At 42.9% G+C, this 22,708-nt stretch overlaps 1 protein-coding gene and 1 long non-coding RNA gene across 2 annotated transcripts in view; both read right to left on the bottom strand.

Annotated features, from left to right (window-relative positions):
* LOC138748195 (uncharacterized) overlaps window positions 1–12,088 on the bottom strand; it is a 29,481-nt gene extending 17,393 nt beyond the window's left edge. Inside the window, exons 1-9 of the mRNA XM_069907978.1 lie at window positions 11,827–12,088; window positions 10,794–10,966; window positions 10,279–10,492; window positions 9,263–9,455; window positions 7,223–7,360; window positions 4,475–4,639; window positions 3,973–4,099; window positions 3,128–3,255; window positions 338–541 (exon numbers count right to left, since the gene is read on the bottom strand). Coding sequence (XP_069764079.1) covers window positions 338–541; window positions 3,128–3,255; window positions 3,973–4,099; window positions 4,475–4,639; window positions 7,223–7,360; window positions 9,263–9,455; window positions 10,279–10,492; window positions 10,794–10,966; window positions 11,827–11,936 — 1,452 coding nt within the window. The 5' untranslated portion in view covers window positions 11,937–12,088. The remainder of the gene's footprint in view (window positions 1–337; window positions 542–3,127; window positions 3,256–3,972; window positions 4,100–4,474; window positions 4,640–7,222; window positions 7,361–9,262; window positions 9,456–10,278; window positions 10,493–10,793; window positions 10,967–11,826) is intronic.
* A 1,142-nt stretch (window positions 12,089–13,230) lies between these two features.
* Window positions 13,231–19,760, bottom strand: LOC138747907 (uncharacterized). Its single transcript, XR_011347721.1, has 3 exons — window positions 19,617–19,760; window positions 17,035–17,197; window positions 13,231–13,382 (listed from the first exon to the last, which is right to left on the bottom strand). It is a non-coding gene; the product is annotated as an uncharacterized lncRNA (long non-coding RNA).
* Between the last annotated feature and the right edge of the window lie 2,948 nt (window positions 19,761–22,708).

The following is a 22,708-nucleotide window of genomic DNA, read 5'->3' as shown; positions in this document are numbered from 1 at the left end:
ACACAGTCTCACAGTAAGGAAGTCCTTCATCTAATTGTAAAGTTTTCTTTTATTCAATAATGTACTGACTGATTACAAATATCTTTGGGAGAGGTACTGAGGCAGAACCTCTTCACCTGTTTTATCCTCATATTGTTTCAACCTTCTCTGTATTGTGCCAGATTGAAAGCTGAACCTGGGTGTGGCCTACAACATAATGATTAAGCCACATCAACCAGCAGAGCTTGGTGAGAGGCAGGATTCAGCAGATGAATACTGAAACCTGCCTCATGTGACTGATGTCATGGCATTACACAGCTCCGTCTTGTTGTTGAAAGGTCGTGATATTTGTTCTCACCAGTTTGCTAGGCTTTGAAGCTGTCTCCTCCTCCAGGGGTCGTTGATCTCTCCCCAAGACTCCTTGTGCTTCACATACTTCATACTCGACTTTTATTGAACTTTCATTACTTGGAATCTCCAAACCAACTTCTTCCTGACCTTCTGAATAACCAACAAACATTTTTCCGAGCTCCTCCACTCTCTGGGCCTCAAGGATTGGCTCCTTTCAAGACAGTTTTTAAAAAAAAGTTTGAGAATCTCAGCACTTAGACCATGTAGTATTACAACACCTTTCACTGAAGGGCCATTAGCAGCCCCTCTCCACATTTGTTTGCAAAAGTCTCCATTATATACATACACACAGCATGATCCAATTTTATGTGGAGGAAGCAGGTCAGTTAAGAATTGGAATATTTGGAACAAATAAACCACGATTCCAATAAATGTCTAAATGGAGAAGCCAGACACACTCTAATAATCAAACCTTCCCCCAGCTTCTCACCAGATACCTCAAACCCATACGGCTTCTGTTCCTGAAGGTGCCCCCTCAACTCTCTACCCATCCCCTGAAGATGCTGATTCTTTCCTTCCTCCCCAAAAGATGCTCCCTCTTTGCGTTCCCCTTACGACATTGCCTCTCTCCCCCTCCATTAAAGGTGTTGACTCCTACCCCTTCTCCTTAAGATAAGCCCCTACCCCTCTCTCCTCCTATCCAAATGGTGCTGATTCTCTCTGAAGGTGGTGGCGATAACTCAATACATTTTCAGGTGGATTTTAATCTGTTCCCTGCACACTCACTTTGGAAGTCATGTTTGGCGATGTTTGAACCTGGCTGCTGTTAGTCTGACTCTGAGGCTCGGTTGATTGCAGTCTAGGAGAGCTACTATTTGATCCTCCCAGGTCTCTGGTTGTTACGAGATTGTGTCACTTGAAGCAGTGTCCTCTTCAGTCTCTAGCTTCCATGTCATAGTAATAGAATGGTTTCAAATCTTCAAAATATAGGATAGTCTTTCTCAATAGTAGTGGAAGTGCAAAGGTCAAAGCCAATTTAAAAAAAAATATAGACATACAGCATATTAACAGATCCTTTCAGCCCACAAGCCTGTCATTAATCTGTCTGACCTCCAGGGGAGTCCCAACTGTTGCCTCATCCTTCAGAAGAGAGAAAGCAGGGGTTGGGTGGGGGGGGGGGGGGGTGGTGGGGAGGAGGGTACAGAATAACCCAGTGAGTCATCCTTGGCAACTCTCGCCCAATGCCTTGCAAATGGAGGAGAAGATTTAGGGCAGAGATGAGGAAGAACTGCTTTTCCCAGTGTGTAATGAAACTGTAGATTTCTCTGCTCAAGGAAGCTTAAGTCAGAGTTAGATAAATTTTTGCATAGTAGGGAAATTAAGGGTTATAGAGAAAGGGAGGTAAGCAGAGTTGAGACCACGGCCAGATCAGCAAAGATATTATTGAACGGTGGAGCAGGCTTGACTAGCCAGAATGCCCTCTTCTGTCCTATTTCTTATGTTCAAAAATGGAAAATGTTTCACTTGGAAATAAAAGAAACAGAAAGGAACTCTGTGATAATCTGAAAGAAAGAGGTTATCATCTGGAGAACCCTGATGGGGGCAAATCACTGAAGTGACTGAGGGAAGTTTCTCAGTTGTAGGTGTTCTGGAACAACACATCTCTCTCTACAAAACCCACAAGAACCTTCCTGAGCGGTAACCATTTACCTTTCGAGCACCAAAGCCTGGTGAACTTCATACATGTTAAATTCTGTGCACAGTATAAGAATTGCCTGCAACCAGTGAACTTGGAAGAATGAGAAGTGAGATTAGACTGTGAACCAAATAACTTTTCTAAACTTACCACACATTACACACACGTGTGCTTAGAATTAGAAGGGGTTAGGTTAAGATAAGTAAGTTAAAAATAAAGTTAAAGTTTGATTCTGTTTTCATGTTTAAAGATAATTAAAAGCAACTTTTGTTTAAGTAACCATTTGTTTTTTTGTTTTTTAATTTTTTTTTTCACACCATAAATCACATAGCCATGATATACACTTTTTCTTTTTCACACATATACAGTGACTTTTTCTCCCCCCCCCCCCTCCCTCCTCCCAAGCCACCCCCCCACCCCCCCCTCTCATCCATTTTAGGTATACAATCTAGGTTGCATTAAGCCAGTCAGACAATGTTGTCATTCAACAAAAATACACCAGAAATTCTACTGAGTCCATTCTTTTCTTTCCTTCTCCTTCCATCAACTTAGGTAATGTTTGTCTCCGGTTGTGGTGAATATCTATTGCTGGTGGATTTTGGGGTCCTCTGGGCTCGTAACATAGTTCCCATCTGAATGGTACAATTGAATCCACCTTCATATTACCCCTGGTAATGCACAATCCCCTCCACTCAAAAGATTTTCCTCAGTATACTGGGTTCTTGGGATGTAACTGAGACTCCAAATCATTCAAACCTGTTGCCACAGCCTCAGGTTAGAGCAAGCTGGCTCCATTTGGCAGATTTTAATATTCAACTGGGGGCCAAGAGCACCAACCACCATTGGAACTTGTGGCCTGAACATTGAGAACCAGCTCATTCAAAATATTTCCTGGCATGGAGCCCAGAGTACTCTGAATGGAGTATTAAACTGATCTGCCAGGTGTGAGGGGTCATGCCAGGTCGGAGTGCAAAGACGCAGGACTAGGCTTCCCATCACTAAACAGGAATTAGATGGGCGTATGTGAGGAAGCCTGTGATTAGAGATTGGGCCTCGTTGAGGGAGCAGGATTTACACCTAATTCAAACTCAGCCATCTTACCTGTGTCAATGGAAAATTGTCCACAGGTAGCAGAGTCATTTCGCTGGAATAGATGGTATCACCTCTGGCAGCAGGTGGTTTAACCTTCCAAATGTCTATTGCCACGGCATCAACCATCTTGTTATGAACTGAAATGGAACCAGATGCTAAACCCTGATCTGTCAGATGATTTAAACCACGCACAAGCAGCTTTTCCCGTGTTAGACGGGGCAAGAGTCATGCTCTAATCCCAAACTTCTCCTTGCTGTTATCCCAGCCCCCTTCACATAACAAATTAACCCAATATCCAACATTCAGAACCTATCTCTAATTTAAAAAAAATTAAAATGAAAGAAATAGAAGCAAAGATAGATAATTGGCCCCTCATGCCTCTTGAGTCACCCAGTCAGAGTATGGCTGTTCATTCCCATCAGCGCCAATGTCCTGCACTGACCTTATATTCTCGGATTACCTTAATATTTTAAATATATCCAGTGACTGACCCCACCCCACCCCCCAATCAACCTCCACAATAATCTTGGGTGAATAATCCCAATGGTTCAGTATCCTATGGATGAAGAAATTTCAACCCATCTCAATTCTTAATGATTAAGCCCTTACCCAAGATTGTGACTCCTGGTTCTAGACACCCCAGATGTCAACACTGACTGTCCTTGCAAGTCCATAAGCATATATTTTTCAATGAGATTACCAGTCATTCTAAACTTATGGCAGTACAGCTCAGGACACTTGATCTCCATCAAAGGATAACCTTCTCATTGTAAAGATTGATTTTTCCTCATCTCCCACCTCACCCTGATGCCCGTCCCCACATTCATCTCTAGGCTTACACCCTGGGACCTTACCAATCTGATCCATATCCATCTGCGATGTAACTGGCCCCAGGAACATTGGTGTCAGGTTGCTATAGTGTCGGTTATTCCACAGATCATTGTGCAGTAAGCAATAAATGTTAACTAGGTCCTCCACAGACTGAAACAAAAGGTATAATGGGGTCAGGTGCATCAACACATCGAGGTTATACATGGTAATGCAACTGTGAATCAGAGTAGTGAAAATCAGAAGCTCCAATACATTAAACACCCATACACAATCGAGTGAATCACAATACAAAGACCTACAGAATATATTGCAATATATTGAACCCCAATACAAAGATCCCACATAGTGATTAACACTGAAGTTCACATTTTATGAATGAACAAAATTCATGATTCATTGAAACCTAATACAGGTAACCCAATTTAGACCCCATACACTGGATGCCGTACAGAGTACCCAGCATGTTCCTAATGCAGAGAACTACGATAAAAAAATGCCCCAGTCCAGGCAGCACAAACTTCTCACCTGGCCTTCCATCTGTTGCACGAGTTCCTGGACCCTGGCCAATTGCCTGAACTGCAGCTCCATGAGCCCCGTGACGGCTGGGTTTTGAGTTGTGGTCTCCTTCCTTTCCCAGTACAAAATGAAAGCTTTTTCCAGGAGCTTGATCTGAGGGTCACCATTCTCATCCTAAGGTAAGATGTTCTTATTTCTTATAATCACAGGAAACATGCATTGAGGAAAGCCACATGGGGCCTCTTGGTCTATGTTCCCACTGCAAAACCCAACTGAGCTCGGGTCTGCTCTATCCTGCTCTACATTCTTTGTGTGATACAATTACTTCCTAAGTTTATTGAAATTGAGCCCTGCTTCCTCTGCAGTGATACTCAGGATTCAGATAAGACTATTCTGTTCATCCTTTGGATTTCCCCTATTAGAATGAAGGGCTCAATTTTGAAGAGACTTTTCCTAAATCCAGACCTCTCACCCTTTAGGGTCTTCTCCACTCCCTCGAACTCTTGTATCGTGGCTACCAAGAATTAACACATTGCCCAAAGTGGTTCTGGTGAGAGGCAGACCCTGTACCCCAGGTGAACCTACATTTAATTCTGTGAAGGTGAAGCTGCGTATTGACATGGAGGGCACCCTATGATCATGCTCAATCCAATAAATTCAGTATAGCTCAGGGTTGGGCACCTACAAGGACCATAGACCATTGGCTGATTTCCACCACAATCTGTAAACTCAGCACCTGGCATATTCCCTCCACTATTAATATTGTTGGGTGGGCAATGCTGGAAGAGAGAGAATAGAATGAAGAGCATTCCAGTCGTGGCACCATGTACATAAGCACAAGATGTGAGGCTACACAACAATTACATCACAACTTAACAGTGAATCAGTGTGCCACAAGGCTGGACCAAATTTCTACTGTCCTACCAAATCTCATCTTAAAAAGGGCTGGGCAATCTAATAACCATTCATGATGGTTATGAATCTAAAAGTCAATCCTGATTTATTTGGAATTATCTTGAGCAGAAAAGATCTCAGCAAAAGGCCTGCTACACTCACCTGCATTCATCCACCTACTGTAAAGAAATGAGGAAGCAGTGGCGAAAGGCAAAGGCTCTGGGGCCAGATAACATCCTAACTGTCACGATAAAAACTAGAGCTTTGAAAAAAAATGGGATTTCTAGAGAAGCTGTTTCACTAAATCAACACTGACAAACTGTAAAAGTGTCCTGATGTAATCTATCCATAGGGACAGTTAGCGCAATGCCTTTATAGCGCCAACGATTGGGACTGGGGTTTGAATCCCACGTTGTCCCTAAGGAGTTAGTACATTCTCCTCGTGTCTGCGTGGGTTTTCCCCAGTGGCTCTGGTTTCCTCCCACCATTCGAATCGTCCTGGAGATGAGGGTTAATTGGGTGTAAATTGGGCGGCACAGACTCGTGGGCCCAAATGGCGTGTTACCGTGCTGTATGTTTAAATTTAAAATTTAATTTAAAGCAAGACAATACCCCATTAATCTCTTGGATCATTAGAAAAGTGATGAATGATATTATTAACAGTGCCACTTGCAAAGATTCTGTTTGCCAAATTCTGCCTGATCAGTCGGCTCCAGATTTCATTCCAGCCTGGACAAAAGGAGATGAATTCCAGAGGTGCAGGTTGTGTGACGAGGAAAATTGATGATTTATGTATGCATCGGGCAATATCGCAGAAAAATTTTGACCTCTTCTTAATATTCGGTAGTGTTACTATCCCAAATATCAAAGTCACCAATGACCAGAAGTTTGACTACAAAGGCCACATATATACCTTGTCTATAAAACCAGATTAAAGGCTTGATATTCAGGGTTAAAGGCTTGATATTCAGGGTTAATCCCCCCCCCCCCCCTCCCTAACCTTCCCAGCAACAACACGCTCATATCAAGAGTGAGACAAAAATATTCTCCAATTCAACCTGTGCAGTTCCAAGACTCAAAGCTCTCGACATCAGTACAGTCACATGCTTGTGGCTGAAGTACATCATTTGTACCAAATGCACTGCAGAAAATCATGCAAACGTTTTTGACAGCACCTCACTAACCAGTGACCTCCAGTGTCAGGAAGGATAAGGACAGTATAAAAATAGGACCTGTAGTAGTACACCACCGTCCTACTGCAGGGGGAAACCTCTGTACCCGGAGGAGTGTCAGGGGACAGGATAACACCTGGCCGGCTGCCAATCAGTCGGCCTGAATGAATCAAGCCCCACCCGGTCGGGTGTCAATCACCCTCCGGGATGTAAGCCTGCGCCGGCCTCCCGAGGCCTCACACAGAGTTGCTGCAGCCACAGCCAGCCTGGCTCTGTGGAAGTCTTTGTGGATTAAAGCCTGCTGTACAGTCTTTACCTTGTGTGTGTCTGATTCTGTCTAACAGCGCACCACAGGACCCCACCACCCACAAGCCTTGCACCTTCCTTCACTGCAAAGAACACAGCAGATTAAGGGGGTAACTTACCACCACTTTCTCAAGAGCAATTCAGGGTAGAAATCATCGTTAGCCTGAGCTTGTGGCACTCACGACTCATAAATGAACAATAACAAGCTTTACTGCAAAATAGTCCGTTATCCCAGCAGTCTATTTAATCAGTACATGACCAAGTGTGTAAATGAACAGTATTTACCAACAAAGACAAATAGAACTCAGGTTAAAGTGGTGGCAATGACTCCAAATAACAGTAAAATCTAAGAAAGAGAGGATAATTACAGGCAACATATACTTACATCCCTGAGCGCTCCAGACCTGCTTGATGGGGGATTTACCCAGTCGTCATTCTGGCTGTTAGTGAATGCTGCCTTCTCTGTGCAGTATTCCACATCACCAAGAAGCATCATCTGATTGTATATCAACTGTAGCAGCAACTATCATCAAAAGATGTTTTTTTAAAAAAGGTTGGAGAAGGATTTAGAACACTGATAAATTATTCTGATTGTTCCATAGCATCAAGAATGAAATGATGAGATATTGATGAAACTTGCTCAGTACTCCCATTATCAGACCCAGAGTAAAACTGCTTCTACACTGCTCATCAATCAGTCAGACAGGACAGCCCCCTTCAGATACACGGTCTAGATCCTGTTACACAGTCTGGACAACCATTCCCAGAGCAGCACATAGAGGATCCCTCTAGATCAATGGTTCTCAACCATTTTTCCCCCACTCACATACCACCGTGAGTAATCCCTTACTAACTGCAGAGCATCTATAACATCCTATGTCAATAGGTGCTCTGTGGTTAGCAAGGGATTTCTTAAGGTAGTATGTGAATGGAAAAAGAAGGTTGAGGACAACTGTTCTAGATCATACCATAAAATCGTTCTTGGCTAGGTACAGTATGATGCTGTGGGCTTCCTGATATAAAATTACATGTGAAATAGAGACAAAAAAAACCCAAAATTAAAAGGGCCTTGATCTGAAGCATTGGCCCTGCTTCTCTCCCACGGACACTGATCGAACTGTGGAGCGTTTCCAAAATTCTCTGATTTTGTTTCAGACTTCCTGCATCTACTGTATTTTGTTTCAATTATGAAACTGGGAATTTGGCTTATTTTTAGTGCAACACTTCAGGGCAAGCGAGTGAAACAAAAAAGTCTGCACACGCTGTGATTATAGTAAAGATACAGAAATGCTGCAGGAACTCAGCAGGTCTCACAGCATTCAAAGAACCATAGAAAACTATAGCACATAAAATAAGCCATTCGCCCCCTCTACTTTGTCCGTAAATGTCATTCCGCTAGTCCCAAAGACCTACACCCATTCCCTAACCCTCCAGATCACTCCCATCCATGTAGCTATCCAAATTATTCTTGGAGGTAAAGATATATAACTGATGGTTGGGGCCTGATCCCTTCTTCAAGGTACGAGTAAAAAGCAGGCAGGTGCCTGAATTAAAAGAATAGACGGGGGAAGAGTGCAGACCAACAGATAAAAGGTGATAATTGGACAAAGATAGGAGGACAGGAGAGGAAAGGTGAGAATTGATCAGGGGAGGGGTGGCTCTGAGAATACAGAGCTAGAGAAAAGGAGAAATAGGGATATATGGGGGGGTAGGTAACAGAAACTGGAGAAATTGATGTTTAAACCATCTGGTTGGCATGTACCCAGTTGGAATATGAGGTAATGTTCCTCTAATTTGAAGATGGTCTCAGTGTGTCAGTGCATAAGAGCATGGACAGACATGTCAAAAAGGGAATGGGATGGGGAATTCAAATGGGTGGCCACTGGGAGATCCATGCTATTGTGGCAGACAGAGCCGAGGTGCTCAACGAACTGATGTCCCAGTCCGTGTCCAGTCTCTCAGATGTAGAGGAGACCGGATGCAGTAGAAGACCCCTGCAGATTCACCAGTGAAGTATTGCTTCACTTGGAAGGACTTCACTTGCAAGAGGCACAGTAAGATTGAGTTTAAGCCTTACCAGAAAGAATAGGGAAATGAGTGAGGAGCAGGGGACCCAAAGATGGTACATTTGATAATGGATGGGCATTGCCTATTAGGGATGAAGGAGATAGCCTTTCCCCAGGAATGGATGGGCTTTCAACCTCAAGTGGGCTTCCGCCTAAAAGGATGGCTATTCACTGCAACCAAGTTTTGGATATACTTTGACTCCCAAGGACCTAATGGGCATTATACATTTCAGGACAGATATGATCTGGCTTTCAAAGAATTGCATGACTTTAAAACAGCCACCTATATAGATTTTAATATTGTCAATCCCACTTATCTCCTGGAGTACATTAGATAGAGTCATTCAATGGAAACTTACTGATCGTTCCTCCTGGTGATTTCTACATAACTGTTCCAGAATCACCTTCTGAATGTGAATCTTTCCCAGCATTGCTAACGACTTGGAATCAAAGCTTGTGACCACTGACGGCCACGGTTTGTGGTGAGGTGTCGTGCAGATGAAATCCTGTAGTCTGCTCACGGCTAACATTTCATTTCTCCGCTCACGCAACCTTGGGAAAAGTCATTCAAACGTTGAATCTCACACATCAAGCAGTAAAATTTGTTCACAAAGTAGCACATCCTCAACCTGTGCATATCGACAAGTTTCACCCTCAGCACCAACAACCAATGTCACCCACAACTTCAACCCCATCATTTGTCCACCATCCACTCCACCCAAGTCTCAGCAGCAACTTCCAATTCACCTTTCTTACCCTTGTGAGCATGGCCAAAGCCCTCATCATTTTATTATCCCAAGCCTCTCTTCTTAGAATCCCAGAACCATATTTCTGTCTCCTGAGACCGCAATCTCCTCTCTTTCAGTACCCCAGCCTGATCACCTTCCCCCACCGCCTCACAGAACCCAGTCTCTCTGCTCTCTTTCCGACCCATCTCCTGCCAGACCTCAACCCTTCTTCTCCTCAGTTCACACTCTCTTTTCTTTTCAGATTCCAATCACCCTCTCTCCCATGTCACGATTTCCCTCTGTCTTTCTCCAAAACTCAACCTTCTTCTTTCTCCAGACCCAGTTACCACTTTCCAGAATTCAACTTCTGATGATGTAACGTAATCACCTCTCTCTTGTGGGATGACAGTCCCCTCTCTGATCGCTCCCAGAATCATTCTCTCTGGACAATTCATTCTGTCTCTCTCCAGACCTCAGACATTATCAGACAAATTTTCTCTCTGCTATTTTTTTTTAAACTGATTTTGGATATTTTGGCAGAAATATCTACCCAATGTTCAGTATTATGATATTAGTGACCTCCCATAATGTGACCTTGCTTCTACACTTGGCTTTGTTAATATGGCAGTGTTCTGTGATTCACATACTGTGGGTCTTGGACACTTTCCTTCCACTCAGTGATGCCCAGCACAAGTGCTGCTGTCTCAAACGTGTCTTGGAGCTGAACCTGGCATTGCAGGTAGTGCAGAAAATGGAAGAGCCGGGACCTCTGCATTGGGGCCATTGGTGTGGATAAAATGGAAGACATTTCTTGCTCACAACTTCTACGCAAATCCAGGAGCTTTGAAAAAGTAGAAATTTCTGGGAATAAAAACACAAGATATTTCAGTGACACAGCCAGACAACCACACCAAACTTATCCCTCGATCTACAAACTCAATTCCATCCTCACGTATTCTATCCTACAATCCCCAAATCCACCCTCTATTTTAATCAAGATGGAAGAGCTATTGAATGAAGGAAAATTTTTGTCAACATCCTCATCCAAAGCTCCCAATGGATGATTAAACCCCAGTGGCATCACCACTCCACACTATCATTCTTCCCAACATTCTCAAGATACCCCTGCTTCCTCATCTTTCCAAACACTGTCTCTCCATACCCCAATGTTTCTGCAGTGTCTCTTGATGGAGATGATCAATGAGTATATGATATTTCTGCTCCACCAACTGGAGAAGGTTTGATTTTGATATAATATCCTTGCCCTCAGGACCTAAGCATTCCATATCCTGTCCATCATCACGAATGACAGCAGAGACTCCTCCCACTGCCCATCTATAACAAGAAACCAAGGAGAGGTTAGAGAAATAGCAAGAGAACAATAAAAAACTTGAAAGGCACTGAGAAGTACAACACTTCAGATCTTATAGCAGTGGGTGTATACAGGGAGTGGGAGGTCCAGATGAGCAACAGACAGATCTCCATGTTAACTCTGCCCTGGGTTGCGCCCTGGAGAGGCCACTACAGCTTCACTTTAGGTGAAGTACCCATGGTCAACCACGACCGAAAAAGGCCACAAATATCTGTATATATACAACATGGCGGCTACCAAGGCCAACTTTTGCAAGATGCATTGGCATTATTTTCCATAGATAGACCCCCACTTTCACCATAAAAGCACAATTTTTATATTTTTTTTGGTTGTATGTACGGATAGGCGTAAGTCACATAAGTAGTAAGTTGAGGAATACCAGTACTGTATGTATGAATATATATATATGTGTGTGTGTGTGTGTGTGTGTGTGTGTGTGTGTGTGTGTGTGTGTGTGTGTGTGTGTGTGTGTGTGTGTGTGTGTGTGTGTACATGTATATTTTTTAAAATATGTACATATAAAAAGAAATATGGTGCAAAAACTCTTCTCCGTCATTCAGTCTATATATTCAGTGTGTTACTGGTTCTGAACACAACATTGTTGGCACATTTTTTTGTACCATTGCCACTCATTATTATACTCTTGGAATGTGTGACCCAATTAAATCAAGTGTACTCCTGCTGAGTGTGACCCAGTGCTACAAATATCTTACTTGTGGTGGGTATATGACCTGGTGCAAACCCAGTGTATTCCTGATGCTTTTATCAGTAGCGCATCTGCAATCTTGGGTGATAGGGATGAATTATTGGGAGCTCCTCTCACCTGGTGCTGACTTGATGCTGCTCTTGGTGCACATTGCTGAGGTACTCAAACTGTGCCTTCAAACCTTCCATTTCAAACTTATCATCCTGTGGAAACAGCACGGCTTCCATCAGTCATTCCCTGCGACTGACTCACACATGTCATTGTCTGCTCCTCCTTCACTACTCACTGCAGCAGTCGGTTCCTGCTGCCGATTCAGAGTTCAGATTGATTACATGACATCACATACAACCCTGAGATTCTTTTCCTGCAGGCCAGGTAGAATTACCTGGTGCAAAAAAAAAATGTACAGATAATACATGTGAACAAATAAAGAAATGGAAACAAATTGACTGCGCAATAAAAAAAATAAAAAATACAATGAATAAAAAATCAGAAGTGAGAGTCCTTAAATGAGTCCCTGATTGAGTTTGTTATTGAGGAGTCTGATGGTGGAGGGGGAGCAGCTGTTCTTGGACCTGGTGGGTGAGACTTGCCTTACTTTGACTTTTCGTGCACTATTTTATTTATTTTGTACGGTTGTTTGAATATTTGCTCTATGAAAGCTGCTGCAAAACAACACATTTTGTGACTTGTTCATGATAGTAAATTCTGATCTATACCTCTTCCCTGATATAGTAGCAACAACAAGAACAGAGCATGTTCTGGGAGGTGTGGATTCTTGGTAATTGCTGTTGCTCTGCAAAAGGCAGTGTTCCATGTAGATGTTCTCAATGGTGGGGAGGGTTCTGCCTGCGATGTCCTGGGCTGCATCCACTACCTTTATGCTCAGGGGTATCGGTATCCTCATATCAGACCGTGATGCAGCCGGTCAGCACCCTTTCCACCATATAGCTATAGAAATTTACCAGGATTTCCGATGTCATGCTAAACCTCCGGAAACTCCTGAGGAGGTAGAGGTGCTGACCTGCTTTCTTCACGATGCCGTTAGTGCGTTGGGTCCAGAAAGGACCCTCCGAAATAGCGACTCCCAAAAATTCATTCCCTCAGTGCTCTATTCTCTCCTTCCCAGCTGTAGCCATTCATCCAATCTGTGGATGCAGCTTGTGGAACGTACCTCAGTCAGATGACTCTGTCAATCATTCACTAACACAATCCCACTCTATCAGTCCCTTTCTTGCCCCTCATCACTGCTGTAACTGTTCACAATCCTGCTTCTCTCCCACCTTCTCGGCATCACTGTTCTAATCCACCACCTGCACTATCTGGAATGTTATGGGCAGTACCATAACCTGTAAACTTACCCCAAGCCATGCTTGGTCCTGACTTGCACAGACATGTTCTATACAAAGTTGATATCCTTGTACACTGCCCTATTAGACTCTGTTATGACAAACACATCACAGGTTTGATGCAGAATAACAGCAGATTACACTTGAAGATGAACTTACTTTCTTTTCCTTCCACATTTTAAGCTTCGTCATCATTTGGCATAACCAGAAATGCTGTTGCGTTTCCATCAACCTCTGATTCTCGTCACAAAATGGATCCATGAGGTTTGGCAGTGATTGTTGATCCCTTCTCCAGCTGTTCAGTCTCTGGATATTCCACAACAGCTGCAGATTGATGAATGGAGGGTCATGGGCTTAAATATGATACTGGAAACTGCCTTGTTACTGGAAGGGCTTGGACCCAATCCATCCTCTCTGCTGGTCGAGCTGAGCTCAGCCAGAGCATCCTGGACTTCTGCACCTCTGTGAACAGTGCCAAAATATCACCTGACATCCTCAGGACAGACTGGGGTGGGCCACCACCTTCAGTGCTCTGTGGTTATTCTTCAGATATAGCTTGTGGAACAGGTCTCTATGAGCAAGCAGCTTGAGACTGTACCCTAATGCAAGTCAGTCTCAGAGAACTGTGGCCCAATGGGAAATGGCCTGTGGAACTGAACCACATGAAAGACAATGTCTGTGGAAGAACCCCAGTGAGGGTCAGTAGGTGGGGAACTGAACCCCAGTGAGGGTCAGTAGGTGGGGAACTGAACTCCAGTGAGGGTTAGTGGGTGGGGAACTGAACCCCAGTGAGGGTCAGTGGGTGGGGAACTGAACCCCAGTGAGGGTCAGTGGGAGGGGAACTGAACCCCAGTGAGGGTTAGTGTGTGGGCAAAGCAGAGGGCATCCCTGGTGGGATTCTAAAACAGAGTGGAGATGAACTTCAGCCACAAATATGGACCCTTATTTTTCACATGTGGGAAGAAGAGGACATGCCAGAGAGCATCAGGGACACTGACCACAATCAAGTGACTTATACAATTGCAATAACCACAGAGAGGGGAAAGACTCCCTATTAACATGCACTGAGTGCATGAAGAGCAGCTCCCAGAATCACAACATGGATTCAGTCCCTCCCGAGGTGTAATAGACGTGACCTTCACCGTGTATTGAGTTCATGGGAAATGCAGAAAGCTGCAGCAATTGACCTTTATTTCCATTAACTGAGAAGGAGCGTGGAGCATCCTTCTCAATTCTGCTGATTACACATCAAGTGACAAGGTGAGGCGTAAAGAGGGGACATGTGCATTTTAATAAGTGGGAACATTTGAAGTAATTTATTTTGCTATAAATAAATATGAATATAGAATAAATATTGGTGTGTGGTTGAATCACAGTGTCTTTGTTCATGAGTCATGTATGGCTATCATTTGGGAAGGCATTTAATTCAAGATGTCAGCATATAACCTGCTGGAAATTTAGCTGTGATTGTACAGGGCTTTGGCAAAGCCAATACTCAAGTACAGTGCACTGTTTGGTCACCATATAGAATTATAGAACATTTGGCCCTTTGGCCCTTCTTGTCTATGCCAAACTATTACTTTGCCTCGTCCCACTGACCTGTACCAAGTCCATATCCCTTGATACACTTCCCATCCATGTACCTCTGTCCAAAGCTGGCAGCTCTTTCCACACTTCCACTATTCTCTGTATGAAGAAGATCCCCCTAGACTTTTCTCCTTTCACTCTTAACCCATGTCCTCTGTTTGAATCTCACTTAAGCTCAATGGGAAAGGCCAACTTGCATTTATCTATACCCCTTATAATTTTATGTACCTCTATCAAATCTTCCCTCAGTATTCTACACTCGAAGGGATAAAGTCCGAACCTTTTTAACCTGTCCCTGTAACTCAGTTCCTCAAGACCCAGCGACATCCTTATAAATCTTCTCTGCATTCGTTCAATCTTATTGATATATTTTCTGTAGTTAGGTTACCAAGACTGGACACAATACTCCAAATTTGGCCTCACCAATATCTTGTATAACATTACCATAACACCCTAACCTCTATGCCCTATATGAAGACCAATGTGCCAAATATATTCTTTACAACCCTGTCCACCATGACTCCACTTTCAGAGAATTATGTATCTGTATTCCCAGATCCCTCTGTTCTACCGCACTCCTCAGCGACCTATCATTTAGTGTGCATGACTTATCTTGGCTTGTCCTTCCAAAATGTAACACATCACATTTGACTGCATTAAATTCCATCTCCCAATTTGTAGCCCATTTTTCCATCTGGTCCAGAACCCTTTGTGCCTTCCTCACTGTCCACTACACCTCCAATCTTTAAAGATAACTAAGGGCATCTTTAAGGATATCTTAAACCACAATATCTAAGGAAGGATTTTTTTTACATGGAGGGAATGTAGTGTAGATGTACTAGATTGAATGATTAGATAAAGGGATTGTCCAATGTTGAGGAATGGAGCTGAATGGATCTAAATTCAATTAAATTTAGAAAAATAAAAAGCAACTAGAGATTGGAGATTGTCTGCTCTGGTTGATGTCTAAAATTGGTGGGTGATTCATTGTCCATTTAAGACTGTAATGAGGAACATTTGCTTCAAATTAGGGGATTATAAATCTTTTGAATTTGTTCAAGCCTTAGCACTCAGAGAATCAAACAAGATGGGCAATAGACAAAAAAAACAATCCTATTAAATTCTGGAGTAAATTAAGGGGCTCCTCTGGTCCACTTCTACTCCATTTTTTTACACTCCATTCATTCATTCTGGACCAGCCAACTCCTCTACTTTGAAAGTATTGACCACTTTAATTTTATAATACCTCCTCACTGGTAGCAACCTTTACTCCAGTGAAGGCACAGGGAAAATACTTTTTTGGCTTTTACTGGATCCATTTTATATTTTCCACATAACAGCTTTATTTGTTATTCTGCTCAATAGTCACAAGCATTCTTTTTATGTCTGGTTTCAATCTCTGTTGGTCATCCAGAGATTTCTAGCCTTTAATGTATTTCCTTTCATTCTCTTTTGAAAATGAAATCCCTGTTCCCAAATTGCCTCTTCTGGGAAGACTCCGTGTATTCAGTTACCGTTCTGTCCAATAATTTTTGATAATTATTCTTCTACACTCGATCCTTTTATAATTTACTGAAATTAGTCCTCTTCCACTTACTTGTTTTTGCGCCAAACTGCATCTTGCCTTTTTACAAAAACTATCCAAAATTTGATGAAACCCTGATCACTCTTACACAAAAACCCCAGAACAAGATCCAGCAGATCCCTTCCTGGAAATACAATGATCAGGAATATTCTCATTTGCCACCCTGCACCTCATTGGCTCTCAATTTGGTTTTGAAATCTTCATTCTGCTGTATAAATTTGCCCAGTGCCTAACCTACCCCCACCCCCACCCCCATTTTATTATCCTCCTCCATACCCAGAATTCCTGGTTTCTTGCTCGAATATTATTAGCTCTTTAATAGGCGCCAAGTTTTCAATTCTAGAATTTCCTCTCTAAACCTTACCATCTCCTTATTCTCTTTTAACCCCCCTTCAAACCTAACTCCGGGATCAAGCCTCGAGTTACCTCCTCTTGTGGTATGAGTTACCTTTCTGCTTGATAATGATCCTGCAAAACATCCAGATGTTTTACCATGTTCAAAGTGTACCTTAAACTAGTGGCTGGAGGAAGAGAGGCGATACAGGGAACAGAGAAGGGAAGGGAAAGAAAATAATAGGTGGAGGTGGGATTAGTAGAATAGAAAGATAGAAAGAAATTAAGAGATCAGTAATCAGAAGAGGAGGAGAAGAAGACAGAAACATGGGGAAAAAGAGGAGGAGTTTGGGGAGAAACAAAGGGGACATAGTTTGTGTTGGAGGAGAACTCTATTTGTTCTCTCAGAGATGTACATTACCTCTTGGATTTAGAGGTGGGAACACAGAGTAAAGCTGCTCATTGTCTCACCTGAATGAGCACTCCTTGAACTTGCTGTGCTGAGACCGGCCCCTGATGCAATTGCTGATGGAACCCAAGAGAATCTTCTCCCATCAAGTCTCTCAAGAATGCCATTCGCAGCACATCAGAGCAAGCCCAGCATTCCGGTTCCATGTTTTCAGAATAGTCCTTCCTGGATTAAGTCAACATGAGCAGAGAGAAGGATAGAGTGAGCAAGCCATGGGGACTGTTCAAACATTCAGATTCTTGATCACCCACTAACTTTCTATTCTCTGGGTACTGGGGTCAAATCTAGATGCAGCCATGGGAGATATAAATAAATGACATGATGAACAATAAAATGTACCTGGAGTTTAACAAGCAAGTCTGCAGATGCTGGCGTCGAGTGCAATATCCACCTTTTTATTCAGACCGACCCCTGAGTGTAGTCCCACCATTTTATTCAGGTGCCTGTCTGCTTTTGTTTATACCTGATGAAGGGCCCAGGCCTGAAAGGTTGGTTACCCTTTGTTTCCTATTTATGTTGCTGAGTTTCACCAGCTCATTGGGTATTGCAATAAGATATATCTCTGGTTTTGATTTATAGTAACTATAAACCTGATAACACCTCCTCTCACCTTTGGTGCTTTTGTAATTCAACATTCGCAACATTTCTGCCCTGAAAACCAAACTTTAAATTATTTACATAAATCAGCAAATACCAGCAACCACTACTAATAGGATACCACTAATTGTAAAATACCAGAACTTGAGTCACCCACCAGTATTCCCTGCTCACAGTCTCCAACAATTCACCTAATTTCTTGATCAGGTCATGTTTTGCCATCAAAATGGTCAACTGTCTGCCTTGAGGGAATTTGCCAAAAGCCTTCTGGGCATCCACATTGAAACATCTTTAGTTGCCTCTTCAAAATATTCTGTCACCTCACCAAAAGAGTAAATTCCAAATGCCTTGAAATGTCCACCTTCGCAGATATGTCTGGTCAGTGAAGTTGATAAACAGGCTTTAAAAACAGCAGGTACTTTTAAATGATTTTAGACACAACTCACCCCGGTTGAACACTCAGAAAAAATTCCACCATGAAATGGCTGCATCTCCCTGTGAGTTACCAACAAGAGCTCAAAGCAGAATATTATTGAAGTTATTACTTTAATTTCCCACCTTAATGCGAGCTGCCTTTCACAGAACTTGTTCAATTATAAATGCCTCTCTCCATTGCAATCACTGTTGCTGTGGCGACACAAGCAGATGGGAAACCCAAGCTGGTCTCTTGACATCGGTCTTTCTTTATTCCCAAGTCCCCAATTTGTGAGCGGTTTTTATTCAAATAAAAATGTTACAAAATCTCCTGCTGCTTCCATCAGGACCCTGAGTGCCCCAAATCCTCTCTGTTCATCAACCGTCGGTGAACGAAACCTGTAGCTCTGCTGTAAAAATTCTCGAGTTCGCCTCAGTTATTCTGTGCTGTATATGGTTATATGGTTTATATGGTTATGGTTATAATGGGATTAACCCGAGTTATAATGGGATTAACTCCAAAGCCACATTAGGCTCTAGTGGCTCTTTTAATGCCAAGATCTGCCTCTGACAGGCATTTGGAGGTTTAAATGTGTAAATTAGGCTCTTTTGGGGACTGAAAGTGCTCACAAGCTATGGGATGCACCAGTGTTTGTGCTTCAGGGTGGACCATCCAAAATCTCTCAGCACTGAGTAAACCTCTAGCTTATGGTTATACTTATAGTGGATCCACCTTGCATGGGCACACCCATCCCCTCACTTGTCAGGAAAGCGCAGCAGTGAATGCACTCCCTGAGATGAATGAAGCGGGCAAGGCTGCCGGCCACCATTATGTCAACTTCTACAGGAGCTCTATTGAGAGCACCCTGGCCAGCTGCTTCACAGTGTGGTACAGAGAAATGGATCAGAGGTCAATCCACAGGCCGCCCCCCCCCCCCCCACCCATCACCCACCAATGTGATCTACCAGGATCCAGTGTGCAAAATCACTGAGGACCCACCCCACACACAGCCTGTTTCAGCTGCTCCCGTCAGGGAAGAGATACAGGAGGATCAGAGCCAGCACCACCAGGCTGAGGAACAGCTTCTTCCCACAGGCAGTGAGAACGCTGAAAGACCAAAGGATCATATTAATGAAACAATATTTATTTATTTATTTGTATATATGTCTCTATGTGTGTTTAAGTCTGGCTGTGTTTCTGCATGTTTTGCATCGAGATATAAAAATCACTGTTTTGTAGGGTTGAAATTGTCCAATCATATGACAATAAACTTGACGACTGAAAGAAGGACATGGCCTGTCTATAGATCATCCCCTTTAGGCTGTCTGGGATCACAGACCCTTGCACCGGAATCTCTCTCATTAGAAACATTGCCCTCCTTATGATGGGCCGAAGGGCCTGTTTCAGTGCTGTAGTGTTCTATGGTTCTATGACCCAATTCCTCAGAAATCTCCTTGACTCTAGAAACAAATTCCCTAGGTATTACTCACCACAGACCCCAAAGACTGGAATCAACATTCTCTCGAAACTCTTGAAAAACCCTTTTCTACCAGATCGCTCTCCCAGACTCACCTTTCCCTCTGGAATTTGTGTTGACTGGGATCAACTTGCCAGGTCCATGCAATTCCGACTTTTCCACAAATCTAAGTCCCCGAAGTCTTCACATTCTTCAAATTCACAAGGCTCTTAAGAACTCTGAGTTGCATAATGCTGAGCAGATCTACAGGAGACATAGATAATATAAATGGTAACTCATCCATCTCTGGTACCTTGAATCATGGAGTCACAAAGCAATTCAATCAATGTCCAGCTATTAAGTATGAGATTCATGATGATTGGACAGAGAGTCAGAGTCTGTCTGAGTTGGAATCAATATAAATTTCCCACTACAGTAAAAAATCCTTTATATCTGGCACCTATAGGGATTGGTAAATGCTGGATGTTAATTTTCTGGTTGCTTGAGACTGCATGTTATGTGATTGGTGAACTGATGGAGAGGCATGCCAATTTTAAACCTGTATTTTTTTACCTATTTATTTTTCGCAATTTTTTTCCTGGTTACTTGAGGCTGCCGATTGCTTGAATTCCGGATAACTGGAGTTTTACTGTATGTTGGATCTTGCCATCAATTCCGATTCTGCATTGATTTTGTTGATTGGAAAGTTTTTCTCTGAGCAGCACCATTCTTCCATCTAAGCTTAGTCCGACTTTGATTCATTTAGGGTGTGATCAAAGGAATTGGTTACTGGGCAGCGAGAGAATCAGAAGCAGCAGAGAACAAACATTGACATATTATCAATGAAGAGGCAAATTAGAATTTCAATCGGAAGCAGTCATTAAACAGAAGAGAGGTTTTACGGAAAGGAGGTTTCGTTGCACACTTCAGATGATCGGCACGGAGAGATTCACTTACTGTCCCTTCTATCGGTCATTTCCGTGCAATAATGAACTTCAAAAACCTTTATCGAGGTTTGAGCCAGGCTCCGCATGATACGGCATTCTGCCCTCAACACGCAGTTTACAGGTATGTACACTGACATTATCCACTGGTGCTAGAAGATCATCATCTTGGTGAGAGTTGGTCTCTTCAAACCTTGTTAGTCTTCCAGTACAAGGATAGATCAAGTTAATGCTGCCAAATGGCATATTCCATCACATTGGACAACTCTGGTCCTGCCACTGGACATACTACATGGGTAAGGTTTACACTCCTGCTCCCATGGACACAGGAGCTGGGTCCCAGGCAGAGGCTTCTCAAATGCTTCAGCGACAGATTGTTTAAGAATGAAACACCGATTAGCATTGACACATTGCAAGGAAGTATTTTGAATTGTTTGTAAAAATTGATATTGATAAAGACACACGTGAACACAGAAAAGCTGGAGAGATTCAACAGGTCAGGCTGTATCCATGGAAGAAATGGTCACTCAATGTTTTGGGACAGGATTTTTTAAATCAAAATTAAAGTAGGAAGGAGTGATATAAAATATTGTATATTGAGAGGTAAAAGAGGCTGGGGGAGTAGCTGGGAAGGGGCTGAAAGGTTATAGGGTATTGAACAGAACGTAGAGGTGCAGAGACAGGTCAAGAGAGAGAGCTCTGGAAGAGGGAGGGGAGGATTAGTGAGAAAAGAACTAGAGTAGGTAACAAAATGGAAACTGGAAACAGTTTTATGTAAAATTGAAAAATTCATGTCATTGGGTTTAAGGCTGTACGGGAGGAAGATGATGGGCAATGGATGAGGCCAAGAACAGAGTTAGGGGAATGAAAATGGTTAGCAACTGGGAGTTCTAGCTTTGACCTAGAGTGAGTGCAGGAAATCAGCAAAACAGTCGCCCAACCTCCCTTTGGTCTTACCATTGTAGAGGCGGTCACACCAAATGCATTGAATGCAATCGATTAAGTTGGGCAAGATGCTTGTAAAATTCTCCCTCAGCTGGAAGGAGTATATGTGACCCTGGACAGAGGTGAGGGAGGAGATGTCGGAACATGTCTTGCACTTTCTATAATTACACCAGCAAGTGCCCGTGGGCCCCGGCTGTATTTATCGTACATATTATGATGACAGTATATTTTTGAGAAAAAATATTTTTCCATTCCAAATAAATCTCTCCAGATCTGCCTTTTATTTTCTTCTCCCTGTTATTGTGTGCACATTGCTCTCTCCTTCTCAGTTTTAATCATTAATTTCCCCTTTCTCAATCTATCTTTATTTTTCTCTCATTTCTCTTTTTTCCAAGTTTCTCCCAATTTGAACATTTTTTAAATTTTTCTGATTTATGCTCAATCTGTTAGGATACCACTTGAATCTAATCCTACCGGTTGCTATAGAAACTCCCAATCACTTACTGCCTGATGAATACGTGAGAACCTGCACCAAATGCTGAGCAGTAAACATTAATGATGGAAAACCTAATTGCCATGGTTTCCAACCTGGACCATCCCAGGATTTATCTCCTTCAACATCATCTCTTTCGATTACCGTCTAACAGTGAGAATCCTGACTCCTTCCCTCCCCTTTCTCTGAGAGTGTTTACTCTCTCTTTCCCTCCCCCTGAAAGTGCTGACACACTCCTGAGGATGTTGACAATCTCTCTCTCTCTCCCTCTCCCCGAAGGTGCTGACCCTCTCTCCCCCTTCCCCTAAAGATGCTGACCCTCTCTCTCTCTCCCCTGAAGGTGATGACCTTCTCTCCTATCAGGGTGTTAACTACCTCTCTGTCTCCCCCCTACCCTGAAGGTGCTGACCCTTTCTTCCCACTCTTCTAAGTGTGTTGACTCCCCCTGAAGATGACCACCTTCTCTCCCACTCCTTTCAGGGTGTTGACTCTCTCCCTCCCTCCCTGTAGGTGTGGACTCTCTCCATTTTCCCTAAATATGTCGACTCTCTCTCTCTCTCCTGAGTTGGTGTTCTTTCCTTCACTGCCATCTTTTCCAACTCCTTGAAAGAAAAGACATGTCTGCACGCTATAAGACCATGGGCTTTCCAGTTCAGTTTCTGCCAAACTGCACACAAACTGATAATGAAGTCATTGATGATCAGGAGCCAACTAATCTTTATCAATTAATTTAGAGCAGAGAACTTTCATCACCTCTTCAGATTGCACACTATTTCTGTCTGGTCCCCATGCTGGGGGTCAAAGTTCACAATCACATGGGATTAAA

This window comes from Narcine bancroftii, chromosome 13 (assembly GCF_036971445.1).
Source record: "Narcine bancroftii isolate sNarBan1 chromosome 13, sNarBan1.hap1, whole genome shotgun sequence".
Classification (NCBI taxonomy): domain Eukaryota; kingdom Metazoa; phylum Chordata; class Chondrichthyes; order Torpediniformes; family Narcinidae; genus Narcine; species Narcine bancroftii.
The sequence above is the reverse complement of the archived record's forward strand: the minus strand, read 5'-3'. Positions and strand labels throughout refer to the sequence as shown.